This window comes from Pteropus vampyrus, unplaced genomic scaffold, assembly GCF_000151845.1.
Source record: "Pteropus vampyrus isolate Shadow unplaced genomic scaffold, Pvam_2.0 Scaffold3, whole genome shotgun sequence".
Classification (NCBI taxonomy): Eukaryota; Metazoa; Chordata; class Mammalia; order Chiroptera; family Pteropodidae; genus Pteropus; species Pteropus vampyrus.
This window is the reverse complement of record NW_011888784.1, coordinates 13165115-13178037: the sequence shown is the minus strand read 5'-3', so window position 1 is coordinate 13178037 and position 12923 is coordinate 13165115. Positions and strand designations below refer to the sequence as shown.

Below are 12923 nucleotides of genomic sequence, written 5' to 3'. Positions count from 1 at the left end.
CTGGTGACCAACTGGACTTACGTTGCTGCACTGGGGCCTCAGCTTGACCTGGGTGGCAGGTGTGCCAAGTGATCACTAATTGATCAGTCCTCTGCCTACTCCTGTTTCTTAGGTGCAGGGTTGTAAACGTGGAAGATTCTGGTGCCCTAACATATAGAATTAAGAATAAAACACACTAAATCATAAATTGGTTATTCATTTTTGAAATGAAACAAAACTCACATGCTGAAACCATACAACACGTTCTGGATTTTCTGATTCTCCTCTCTTGTTTCGTGTGTCTCTCCTGGTGCTCCAGGTTCAGGTCTGACTTGCCTAGTGAGGGATGTGGCCCAGGGTCCCGCGCTGCCCACTCAAGCAGGGGACTCCCGTGCAGAAGAAGTGGCCCACCCTCTCCCGCAGGGGTAAGGGGCGAGGTTCAGGAGAGGCTCCGTCTGCAGCTCCTGGGCTTCGGCAGGAGAAGCAGCAGGAGAAGCAGCGTCTGGGCATCAGGGGCCCGCGCCTGAGTGCACGAAGTTCCCCCTCTCACCATCAGAGGGCAGGCGACTGCTGGAGGAGAGGGGAGCCCTCTCACATGCACGATTTGGGGGACCCCGCCCAAGGTAGGAAAAGGTCTAGAGGCAGGGCCTGGCTTCTGGGCTCTGGGCTGTTCTCCTAGGGCTCCTTAGACCCCAGGTTTGGGGCTCCTTAGACCCCAGGTTTGGGGCATGGCACTGTAGACAGAGGACAACCTCGTCACCAGGACTCACTCTCTCTATTCACCCTCTGTGGCCACGCTGAGCCTGTGCTGTGCTAGGAGCAAGTTCTGAAATCTGGGAACTGTTCCAGGTGGCCTCAGTAGCTGGGTCTCAGCTAGGAAAGCTGGGTCATTGTCACTGGGGAGGGAGCAAAGAGACTGGCCAACGTCCTTGGCCAGAGGACTGAGTGTAAGCATCTGGGTGGGACTCTGAGTGTCCATGAGTCCAGGGGACCAGCTTGCCCCTTGGCAGCCCTGGTGTGAGGGTTGAGGGGAAGCAGCCCAGGTTAAGGGAGGATTGGATGTGGCTTGTTTGCTGAGGCCTAAATGCTCCCCGAGGGAGCACCCAGTCCTAAGAAGCCCCATCTCACATCCCATCCAGAGGCACCATTTCCTCACATTCATTTACAATCAAAGGTACTTCCCCTGCACCTTAGCAGTCCCTCTCCTATGATCCATCAACACCCCACAGTGGGACCTGGCCTCTAAGGCAGGTTCCTTCCAGCTGACTTGATGACAGGCACTGAGAAAAGAGAAAAGGAATGATAAAAAGGCTTATCGGGCTTCTCTGGCCATCCCTGTTTCCTCTCTCTCTCTCTCTCTCTCTCTCTCTCTCTCTTTCAGTAGCCTCCAGTCACTGGGAATCTCTTCTTTTCTTCCTTCCCTCAGAATCTGCCAGGTGTTGCCCAGGGCCGACAAGAGGGTCAGGAATCTCCAGAGCTGGGGCTCCCGAGGTCAAGGGAGGAAAGGGTCAGGGGCATGGTCAGAGGGAATTCCAAGGCCAAGGACACATGGCCTTCCCTTTCCTTCCCACTCCACTGTGACTGGAGGTGAGCCTCAGTGAGCAATGACTTTCTGAAGTCCAGAACATTCCTGCTCCCACCAGCGATGATGATGAGTCCCTGGCTCGGCTGGTCCCAAGAACCCAATCACGATGATTGATTTGATTAGATGCTTTTCCTTCCGGGACCCCTAAGTTGCAGAGCCTACACTGGCATCTCCTGGGGCCAATATCCAGGCCATAACTGGAAATGTTGCTTCAGGCTCATGTCACCCCTTTGGAGATGGACCTCATCACACAGCGGGTACAAGGCTGCTCTCTGTGCCTCATCCGGTGAGACCAAACCAAGCCAAGTATTGATTTGACAGAAAAATATGGATATGTAGGGTGGATAATGGTTAGGGGATCCTATTTCTTTCTTTTCCTGTTCAGAGAACACCTTTCCTCCACCTCACCCCGCTGGAAAGCAGAGGCCGGATGAGGGCGAGCGTTCTCATCGGTCACCCAGGGACGCCTCCATCCCTCTGGTCTCCTTCCAGGAGTTCAAGACCATGAAGCCTCAGGGAGCAAGGTCTCCCTCTCCCACTACGGCAAGCACTCCCAATGTCTTCGCCTCTCCATATATTCTTAGAACCAGTCAATATGATTAATTTTACATGGGCATAATTTCCTGCTGTTGCCGGGGAGTCCTCCCTGCCTCGCGCATCAGCAGTGACATGATACAGTTTCTGGTTATATTGGTCAACCAAGATATTGATATTATTAATAATGGATATCTATATGCTGACCTTTGTCCACACAACTGAATCACTCTGGGCTGGCTGTCACATTTTTTTAAGAGATATTGATAAGCCCATTACTGGAAGAGCACGTATCATCTTAGGTGTGTGCTTTTCACTCACCTTCAAGCATCTGCTGTGAAAATCTACCCTGGTCAGATGAGCTAGTGTGGGTATGGTGGCATGTGCAAGAGAGTCTGTGTGCATATGCTTGTGTGATGAGTGTGTGTGGGGGGCGGATGCATGTACATGTATATGAGTGTGCACGTGAGTGTGTGTATGAATGTGTGTGCGGGTCTATTGTGAACACCAGCCCTTTTAGAGCTGATCAAATAGTCAATTAGAGCATTATAGGAAGGTAGCAGAATCAGAGAGTTCCTACAAATACACTGTGATGTAGTGTTTGATCTTTAGATGCCTCTTGTCTCCTAGGACTTGCGCAGGAGGCTTGGCTTTATAAGGATATTATTAGGTTGATGCCTCGTTCTCTCAATGTACCTGCCAGGCAAGAGACAGCACTCACTGGGAGAAGTCTGGCCAGAAGCAGCCATGGTGAATTGCGCTGAAGGCCATGCTCAGGCTTGACTTCGGGGGCATGCCACCCCAGCCTCAGTCTTGTTCTCTGTGCAGTGGCAACAATGAATCCTACTCTGCTTTCTTAAAACCAGAGAGGGGGGTTTGATTCAGCTCAGCCTCTCAACTTTCTGTTCTGAAACTCCCAGTTTTGGGAATGCTTGCCTCTCCACAAGGCATTGTTGTTCATTACACATGGGATTGTGACTCGTTATCTATTAGTAGGGTTCTGTGAGGGAACGCACGCTTTGTGTGCTCATGTGTGTGTGTCGCACAGGCACACAGATCTATTTGCTACATCTCTCTGTGATTATCGTCATTCCTACCTGTGTGGACAGCGGTGCCAGGGGCAGTGCCTCTATCAGATCAGTCTACAGCGATCCATTCCTGTTTGGACCCAGACACGCTCACCTGTCAGGGGAAACTCCTCACTTGGCCCTGTAAAAGGAAGCCAGCTAACTAGAGAGATCTTTTGGATCCTCAGACATAGTGTGTGAATAAACCAGACATGGATTAATTAGGTGTGACTGCATCATTAAATTAGAATAATGAACAAACAGCCACGTATGGCATTCAAATCTGCCTAGAATGACTCCAAGGGTTGCTTTCAAGTAAGTCACCTGTCAGTTTGTAGGTTTGAGGACTCTGGAGTGAGGTTCCTGTCTTATCTTGAGAAGTAGATTCTTTAGGCACCACCTAACCCCAGGCGAGAACCATCCTGCAATGGGCACCCAGCCTCCACAACTGAATCCAAACAATGACTTGGTTCAATACAGCATCATCTATGCACGCTTCAGCTGTGAGCATTTCTCAGCGTGAAATACGATGGTAGCACAGGTGCTCAAGAGACAGGAGGGAGAAGTTAAGAGGTGTGTGCAGTGGATGTGAAATGTATCGATCCCATAATATTTATGTGGATGTGCACATCGGCGTTTGTGCATGTGTGTGTGTGTGCGCGTGCACACATACGCGAACTCACACACACACACACCTTTTGCATTTCCACGAAGTCCTTTCTTCTGTTGACACTCCATTTTAGCCAGATATATTTGAAGGTGAACTAAGTTTCCCATCGTGCAATTTTAGAAACAGCTGCTGAACGGCAGCCCCCTGACCTCATAGACAAAACCCCTCACAATCCCCATCCTAGGACAGAGCAGCTGTGAACCAAGAATTGCCTGTCTTTAGCAAAGAGGAGGACGTCAACCGCTAAGATAGAGGGAAGAAAATGGGAAGGAAGCTTGCTTGCCTGGCCAGGGAGCTGTGGGAGAGTCTAATGCATGGGGGTTTTGTTAGTAAGATCTGTTAAGTATGTAGAAATCTTTGATCTGGAGATGCTCTTAACAAAGGTGATAATTAATTAAAGCTGAGTGTATTGCAATAAAGTAACATCACGGCCAGTTGATGCGCTGTCCAGAGCCGGCCTTCGTAAGTGTCTGTCATTTAAACTCTTGTTGGAGGCCAGCACCCTTGTCAATTTTTTTCCCTGAGATTTGATCAATATTTTTGGGTGTTCTGTCCTCACGGAACCAGAACTACGTCTGTCTCCGTGAGGGTACCCATTTATTTACATCTTGCAGATGGCCACGTAGGTTGTGTTCCTGAGCTGAGCGGCTGGGAATCGCTCTGTGCGAGAGTGTTAGTCAGCTCATGTTGGAGGGGAGATACGAGGGAGAATAACAGAAACCAAATGCGGAGCAGGTGGAAGGGGAGAAGCCCTGCAAATGCATCGTCCGGAAACATCCCCTTGTACTCACAGAGGGACCCAGAAAGGAGGGCAATCACCCCAGACCTGCCTACCTGGCTGCCTTGTTGGTTTCTGTGGGCGAGGCTTTGACTCCGGCTTTACACCCATGCGGGGCCACTGGAAACTGAATGAGCCGGGAAGGAGGATGCCCTTAGGGCAAGTATATCAAGTCCTGAAATTCCCCTGCCACCATTTCTACCCCTATCATCATCTTTCTGCCCTGGCATCTTTAACTGCAACCCTATCTTGCCAAATGGAACATGGATCTTTCTCTTCAGATCTCACTTTGGGGTTTGTGAGGGTTGCTTTAAATGACAAGTAGAAGGAGGAAAGGAGGGAGATGCAAGATGATGATAAAAAGGCTACAACTAAATTGGGGGGCTCTGTTCCCCTCCTCAGGCTATCTGGGTAGGATTGGATGCTTTCTGTGATTCTTGGAGCGGCTGTGTATTTAAAGACCTGCAGAAAAGGCAAAGGTAAAAGGAGTAAATGAGCTTCTCTTTTAGAGAGCCTAAAAGGTGGGCAGCTGGATTCTGGCCACACCCTGCTTGTGTTTAGAGAAAATGCAGCATTCTGCTTGGAGGGCCCAGCTTGACTGGCATGGCCAAGTCGTGTGCGTGTGGTGTGCGTGCATGTGTATGTGCGCACATGTCTGTGTGCATGCACGTACGTGTATGTGAAAGCACTGTAGGAGAAAAGTGGGGCTGGGATGCCAAGGGGCAGGGGGTGTGGAAGGGAATGCAGAGGTGGAGGGAATTATCTCTGCAGAGAGCTAGGCTCTGTGGCTGACCACTCAGATCCTGGATGGAAGGTCAGTGCTAAAATGAGTCAAGAGGTGAGCAGAAGCAAGCAAGGCTTCGAAGGGCGATGGGTGGGGGGAGATGAAACCTTCTCCCAAACTTGGACTTCTGGCAGGGATATTAGACAGATAAACAAGAGTACACCTCCACACTGAAACTAAGATCATTGACAAATCCAAGCCACAAGTTCTGAGGTGAAACATGTATGAATTCACAAGGACAGCGTCATTCTTCCCAGATTCTCTCCTTTTCTCCAACAACCACCTTCCTGATCATGCATGCAGCCTTTTAAGATGAAATTACCCCTAACATCATCTCCATGCCACTTACATTAGTCATTTCTTTTCTGTGTGTGTGCACGCAGGCGCGCGCGCGCGCACACACACACACACACACACACACACACACACACACATACTCTCACACCAACACCCACACAGGCTGCAGCATCTTCCCTCCCCCAACCCTCCAGTACCCACAGAAACACAGATTTTCACACCCTCTAGCTCTTCTCTCTGCATGTCACATGGGATTTCCCTTCCAAGTTCAGAAGCTGCTGCAGTGTCAGCCACTGTCAACCAGTGCTCCCTGTTTTGGGCTGGCATTGTGGGCCTACGACGTTGTTTTCCTTATTTGGTGGGGCCTCATTCTCTGTTGCATCTCTCTCTCCTTTACAGCCTGCCTACTCCAAACCCTGTTCAGTAGGTCCCTCCCAGGTCAGTTTGGAAACTGACCACCTTCTGATGACATGGAAGTTGTGAGTCGTGCAGTGTTTTCCCCAAATCCATCCGAGGCAAGTAAGACCAGCGCTCGACCAAGGCAGTGGTGTCTCGGATATCTTCTCAGGGTCACTCAGAAGCTCATCTCCCACCCTGGCGTATAAATTATAATAATGAGGATGATAACGCTAATAATAGTGACAGCGATGCCCATGCTCAAGTTGCTGCGGCATGGCAAGATGGCTGGGTGTCAAGAACACCCTTGGAAACCAGCTCTTTAAAAGCACTGTGATAAGTCTGCAACATGCCTGTGTGGAGGGCATATCTATGGCATGCATTTTTATAATTGTTTTCCTTTGGGTTGTTTTTAAACTATGACTTCACTCAAGAAAAGCTTTTCTTTTCTGTTTTATTTTGGTTTTGTGTTTGAGAAACCACAAACATCCAGCCAACTGGAGCAGGTGGAGAGAGTGAAAGTATGCCAAGGGGTTCTTTCAACCCAATCTAGAATTCCCATTAAAGCTGAGGGGGGAAAAGAGAGTTAACATCTCCCTGTCGAATTGCAGTGAAATCTAGGCCAGCTCTGGTTCCCATATGTGTGGGATGCGCTTAGTCATGCTAGCACATGGATGCATATACGTGTACATGTGCATATTAACTTATCTGTGTATGTTGATTCCGAGGAGTCTGTTTAAAAGATAAGTGAAATCATGCACAAGCAGCAAGTAACCATCAGTCTCTTAAATAAATCAATCGTTTCCCAATAATTTTTTCTTTGCTTCTAAATGGTATATTTATCAACATCTGGAATGAGAAGATTTTTTAAGGAGGCTGCTGCTTTGGTTTACTTTAGTTTTGTAATGATTACTATTGCTCATGTTCTTTAGTAAAACTTATTTTTAAAAAACGTTTTTCTTATAACAGCGATCCCATTTTCCATATCTCTTTCTCACAAAGCATATCTTTCTTTTAAAAACTATAGGTGTGTGCCCAGCTGTTCTACCAGTGTCTTTTTCTCTGGACAGAAAAGAATTTTTATTTTTTAAGGTATTTTTTATAAAAAAGATCATCTTAATTGAGCTGATGCCCATGCTGATACTTTAGCTTTACTGTCTCTTGGATTCATTTGAAAACGGAAATCAGATAGAGCCTCGCTGGCTTTGATTCACCTATCTCAAGGAAAACAACAACAACAACAACAATGAGCCCTCTCAGCTAAAGTCAAGTGGTGGGAACTCCATGTTCTGAGAATTGTTACATCTTATGTGAAAATACAAAATATAATTTTATGAAGATGATCACAAATCACCAAAACATAATCATAACCTTTGCCCTTTCCCTTTCTCCCAGATATACCCCAAATCATGGGGCTTTAGGCATTTCTTACTCAGATACTGTTGAAATGAGAGGTTGTGCATCTGGTGATAAGTGTATTTTAAAATGATATACTCTCCAGTGCTCAATCCATAGAAGGTTCCATTACTCTGTTCCCACTCTCGCTCTGGACGTAGTGTGAAAGTATGAGGGGCTGAAGTTCCTGCAGCTGTGGCTCCTAGGTTGGGAGCCCCTGGGGCTGCCAGTAGAGTAGATTTTCTCCCACACAGCAGGGGGAAATCTCAATGCAGAGTGGTTACCCAGGCCACAGATGTGTTCTGACTGGTTAACAAGCGGGACTTGGCTGTTTATATTAAAATGCATTGCAGGCTCCGGGAACAAGCACACATCAGTAGTAAAGACTGTTTAAACCTTTGGGGACAACCCTATGTTTAGATTACATTAATTCATAAATATTATACTAAATACCACTTAAATTGGACTTAAATGACTTCAAAGATAATGCATTATAATATGGCTATCCAGAGAGCACTAGTCTTTATGTCTCCCAGTAACTCAGTCTTTGCTGCCTCCTATCCTGCTAGACAAGACCAAAGTTATGAATGGATTGCGGGCTTGTTCATGTTTGATCCATTAACTGCGTATGTGTGTACATGTGTATGTTAGCAGGCATGGGTATGTGTGTGTATATATACACTTGTATACATTTTAAGCCACTGCCTCTGTTTTTTTTCCAGGGAATAAAAAGAAGAAAAGAGCAATAAATAAAAAGTGAGATAAGGGAAGAATTAGACCAGTGGGTGACCTGTTCCCTTCTCCAAGAAAGAAAAATTCTATAGGAAGGGGCAAAATCGGTCCTCAGCTCACTTCTGCTGCTACCCTGAGAGTTTGCCTGTCTCTCCTTTAATCAATAGTGCAATGTCTTTCTTTTTGGAGCCTGGAAAAATAACCTTTCTCAAAGTGCTTCTAATGGGGGAAAAAAGAATGCTCAGAGTTAGCCGTGAGAGTTTGCATTAAACTAGGTTTTCTTCTTTAGGTATTGTTTCTTCAGATTGTAATTCTCGGCTTTTTGTTTATTTTCCCTCCTCTCTCTGCTTAGCACCCAGATCTCTCCTCACCCAATTGCTTTTTGCTCTCAAGGGAGTGAATTTACCTTTACAATAATTACCCCAGTCCATATCCACTATTTGCTGCCTCTCCATCCCAACAGCCTTTCTCTGATACGGCTGGGTTTGCTCCACAACACCCACTCGCTCCCTCCTCCACAGACTCCCAATTTGACTGGAGTAATTGCCTTTTAAGGTTCACTCTACGCATGGCAGGTATTCCATTAACCCTTAGAACTCCTTCCTTCTTTAGTTACCTGAAATGGCAGATGGCCAACAAATGGATATCCACCTGAAATCTCATGCATTTAATTTCTACTTATTTTTCTTCTCTCTCTCTCTCTTTCTTTTTCTTTCTTTCTTTCTTTCTCTCTCACTCTCTCCATCCTTCCTTCCTTCCTTTCTTCCTTCCTTCCTTCCTTCTTTCCTTCCTTCTTCCATTTTTTCTTTCCCAATACCACATATGTCCCATCCACACTGGAGACCACTGTCTTGAGATGTCTCTCAATTTTATCCCAGTATGATATCTTAGAAGTTAGATATTCAAAAAGAGGAGAGAAAGAGCCACAGATATCCCTTGAAACAAGGCTTAACAAAGGTATATTTCTATCCCTAGCTTCATGTTGTCATTTAGAGTTGGGGAAAATCTAGAAGCCAAATGCAGCTCTCACTCTTAAAGCCTCATCATGATTTTGACTTAACAGTAATTAATCACCAATGGAAAGTGGGTAATTTTTTAAGGTGGCCGGAGGCTTATTTTATCAGGATTAACTAATAAATCAGGCTGTATCACTGAAAGAGGAGTTCAAACTCTTCTAGGACTGAATAAACCAGACCTCAGAAACTGTCTCATTTATTCAGCTCTCCCAGAGCTTCCAGGCACTGAGACATTGTGGTTCAACCTTGCCTATAAAAATTGAAGGGAAGAAGAAGCAGGAAGTTTCATAGGGAAAAATATATGCTCAGTCTCTGAAGGGTGAGCTGCGACAACGAGGAACCCAGCATGCCGAAGCCAACAGGCCTGCCTGTGACGAACTGAGTCAGTTTAGGGGAAGAATTATATAGAAAATGAAGTTTTCCTTGTCGTAGGAACACTGGCTAGATATGTGTATGTGTATATGTGATATCATACATATGATATAACCATATCATAACCTTTTCTACCTTCCTCATACAAATGATGATAATTCTACTTCTTTGTTACAATACAAGGGAGTCCAAATAATATCGGAAACAGTAATGATCCCAGTAAGAAGGGATCATGAGAAGAAACCAAGGAATATTGTTAAAGTTAATCTTCATTTGAAATAAAGAAGCAAATAAAGTGCTCCAACCCAGATCTCATAGGAAGCTCAGCTCTTCACAACTGTCTTTTGCCTCTAGTGGGTTTTGATTTTTTTTCTAACTTGAAAATCTCAAATCGTCACAAGAACTGATCATTAAGATGGGCAAAGGAATTCCCTACCTATGCTTTTTAATTTTAATTATTACTATTGTTGAATCTGGGGACATATTAGAATGACAAAGGTTTGGTACAATCCTAGATTAGCTTCTAGGGAGCTTGATTGGAAAGGGAAAAACTACATAGCTATGGTTGACTTGAGAGGGGAGAAAAGGAAACAAATTTTGAACACTGCCTCCCCATTCCACCTTTCTAGTTTCTCTTCCGAATAGACAGACATTTTCTCCATATTGGATAAAGGTTGGTTTCTCTCTCCATTACAGCCCCCACCCTCACCCCACCCCAACAAACCCAGTATATTTCCATTCTTCTGTGTTTTTGTGCTACTCAACATGCCATTAACTTTAAGATTTACTCCTCAGCAGGCAAGCTGGAAGATGCTAAAGCCAATAAAAACTGCTCTCTGGGACTCCAACTATGAAGAGTTTGGAGCTGTGCTTAGTATTCGGATGAAGGGAGGGCTGGAAAAAGAGGGAGGTTGTGATAGTGAAATCCACTGCTGCTTAGAGAGCCAGACAGCTCCGTGCTCTGCACCTAATGTGCCGGAGGATCAGCTCTGTTCATAGCCCATTTGTGGCCAAGGATGAGGTTGCTGTGTGTGTGTGTGTGTGTGTGTGTGTGTGTGTGTGTGTGTGTGCATGTGCGTGTGTGTTTTCATCCTTAAAACCACCACCTCTAACACAGCATCTTCAGTGGCTCTCCACACTACTGTTTATTAAAAACAGAATGTCCACACACATCCTTTACAACTTCCATAGCCTGATGCTCCTTCCTTGCCTGACAATCAATCTCTCTCAGAGAGCATTTAACTTGCCCACACAGCTCCAGCCCCAATTAATCCCCACTGCACATCCTATATATTACTGTTAGGGAGCAGAGCACTGGGCTAATTTCGTCACCCACCAGCCACCCACACACGTTCTACAACTGAACACATTTGGGGCTCTGCTTTAAAGATAATAAAACAAGGAGAAAACAGGAAGGCTGCAGACAATTCCCATGACTACTTCCTAAAAAGTTACTGGGTTTTAATTCTTTGATTATTCTGTCTCCCCTCCCCCAAGCATTCACTAGCAATGATTGCTTCAAGGGAGAGAAATAATGTACTATGAACCTCTCTGCATGGTGAGTTTGGGATAATTTAGGCTACACCTTCAAAATGCATATCTTGCACACACAGATTTCCCCCCACAAGCCTCACTTTCCTGAAAAGGGGATCGTTCAGGCTTGCCCAACTCCCCACTCCACCCTGGGGATAGCTGGTTCCTTGCTAATTCTTGCCTTAGGTTCTGTCCCTCCTTCCTTCAAACATCCAATCCCCCTCCCCCACCACTAACACCACAACCGGATTATTGAGGTACACAGCTCTATAGGGAGAGTTTACTGTTAAACTGATAAGCTAAATAAAAATAGCTTTTTAAATTTGTCACCTCTCTCCTTTTTTAGACGGCTGCGCTCCTGCTACTCTGGCCCGGAGCGGAGGAGGAGGAGACCATCTCCTCTTAGTATTTTCAGCACCACCGCGATGGACAGCACCCGCGATCCCCGGCCGGCTGAGCGCCTGCCAGTCTGCTCAGAGTCCCGGGCTCTGCCGGTGCAGACGTCCCCATCCCAACCATTCAAGTCGCTGTACCCAAAAATCCAAGCCCCGTTTCCCTTCGATCCTGTCTTTCTCTTCTTCTGCTCCCACTGCTCTCTCCACGGCACCGCTTCTATCAGCTCCTCGCCCCAAACCCAGCCTTGCCCCAGAGAACAGCTCCCCACGCACCCCAGTCCTGGTCTCTGCTGCCCGAGCGCCTCCCTCCTCGGTGTCCGCCCGAGGCTCCCTCTCGCGCTGTCTCTCGCTAGTCAGTCGCCTGCCGGCCGGCCGGCCCGCCCGCCCGCTCCTTCTCCACAGCAAAGTTGGGAGGGAAAGGTGCACTCACCTTTGTGCATGCCTGTGAACCTGTCCTTCAGAACCGTAAGCTCGTAGATCTTGCCGAACTCCTCGAAGAGGGGCTTGAGGTCTTTCTCATCCAGGTTGCGGGGGATCTGCCCAATGAACAGCTTGATGGCATCGTGGTCCTTCATGGGAATGGTCGACGGGTTCCCCGGGCTGTGGCTTAATCCGTTCATGTGCCCGGCGCTACCCGGGCTGCTGCCGAGCCCGTTGGTACTGAGGCTCGCGTTGTCAGCCTGTCCGTTTGCTAACGTGGCCATCTTTATATACATAGAGAAAATCTTCTTTCCTTTTATTCTTTCTCGCTCGCACTCTCTCGCTCCTCTCCCTCGCAAGCTCGCTCGCGCTCACACACGCACACACATACACACACTCGGGTTCTCTTCCCCTCGGTTTCTCTATACCTCGCTCTCCTCTCGCTCTCTGCTCTCTTTCTCTCTTCTCTCGCTCGCTCGCGCTCGCGCTCTCTCTCTCCTCTCCCCCCTCTCTCTCTCCCTCCCTCTCCTCTCTTCTCTCTCTCTCTCTCTTTCGGTCTGATCTGATTTTTTTTTTTTTTTTTTTTTTTACATTGAACAGACAGGATCTCTGTCCTTTCCGTTTAAACAGGCTGGACCAGTTCAAGTTCCCAGTCAGACCAGGGGTGGGGGCGGCGAGTGTGCGCGCGCAAAGGAGGGGGGCGCGGAGCCCTGAGAGGGCACGATGTTGAGGGGGCTCCCGCCTGGCAGCGGGCGGCGGCCGGCAGCTGGGCGGTGTGGGGCGGCGCCGGCCTTGCGCGCCTCCCCCGTCGGCAGCCCCGGCGAGCCGCGGTGGTACAGTCCGAGACAGCCCCCGGCTATAAATAGCGCCAGGCGCATGGCTCTTCGGGAGGCGCTGAGATTCCGGCGCGGCGGCCGCGGGGAGCGGGTGCATGTTAGGAACCGGGCTGCTGGCCTCTTCCTTGCCTTTT

General features: G+C 47.6%; 1 protein-coding gene across 50 annotated transcripts in view; it reads right to left on the bottom strand.

Annotated features, from left to right (window-relative positions):
• The window catches only part of CELF4 (CUGBP Elav-like family member 4), a 306214-nt gene extending 293624 nt beyond the window's left edge, over positions 1–12590 (bottom strand). For 44 of the 50 annotated variants that reach the window (XR_002780759.1, XR_002780762.1, XR_002780761.1 and 41 more), the window contains exon 1: positions 11964–12590. Coding sequence is in view for 44 of the 50 variants with exons in the window: in XM_011361305.1 (XP_011359607.1) it covers positions 11964–12249 (286 nt within the window). In the remaining 6 variants the exon portion in view is untranslated. The remainder of the gene's footprint in view (positions 1–11963) is intronic. The other 6 variants (XM_023531437.1, XM_011361362.1, XM_011361395.1 and 3 more) reach the window with 2 other exon arrangements.
• Positions 12591–12923: the final 333 nt, after the last annotated feature.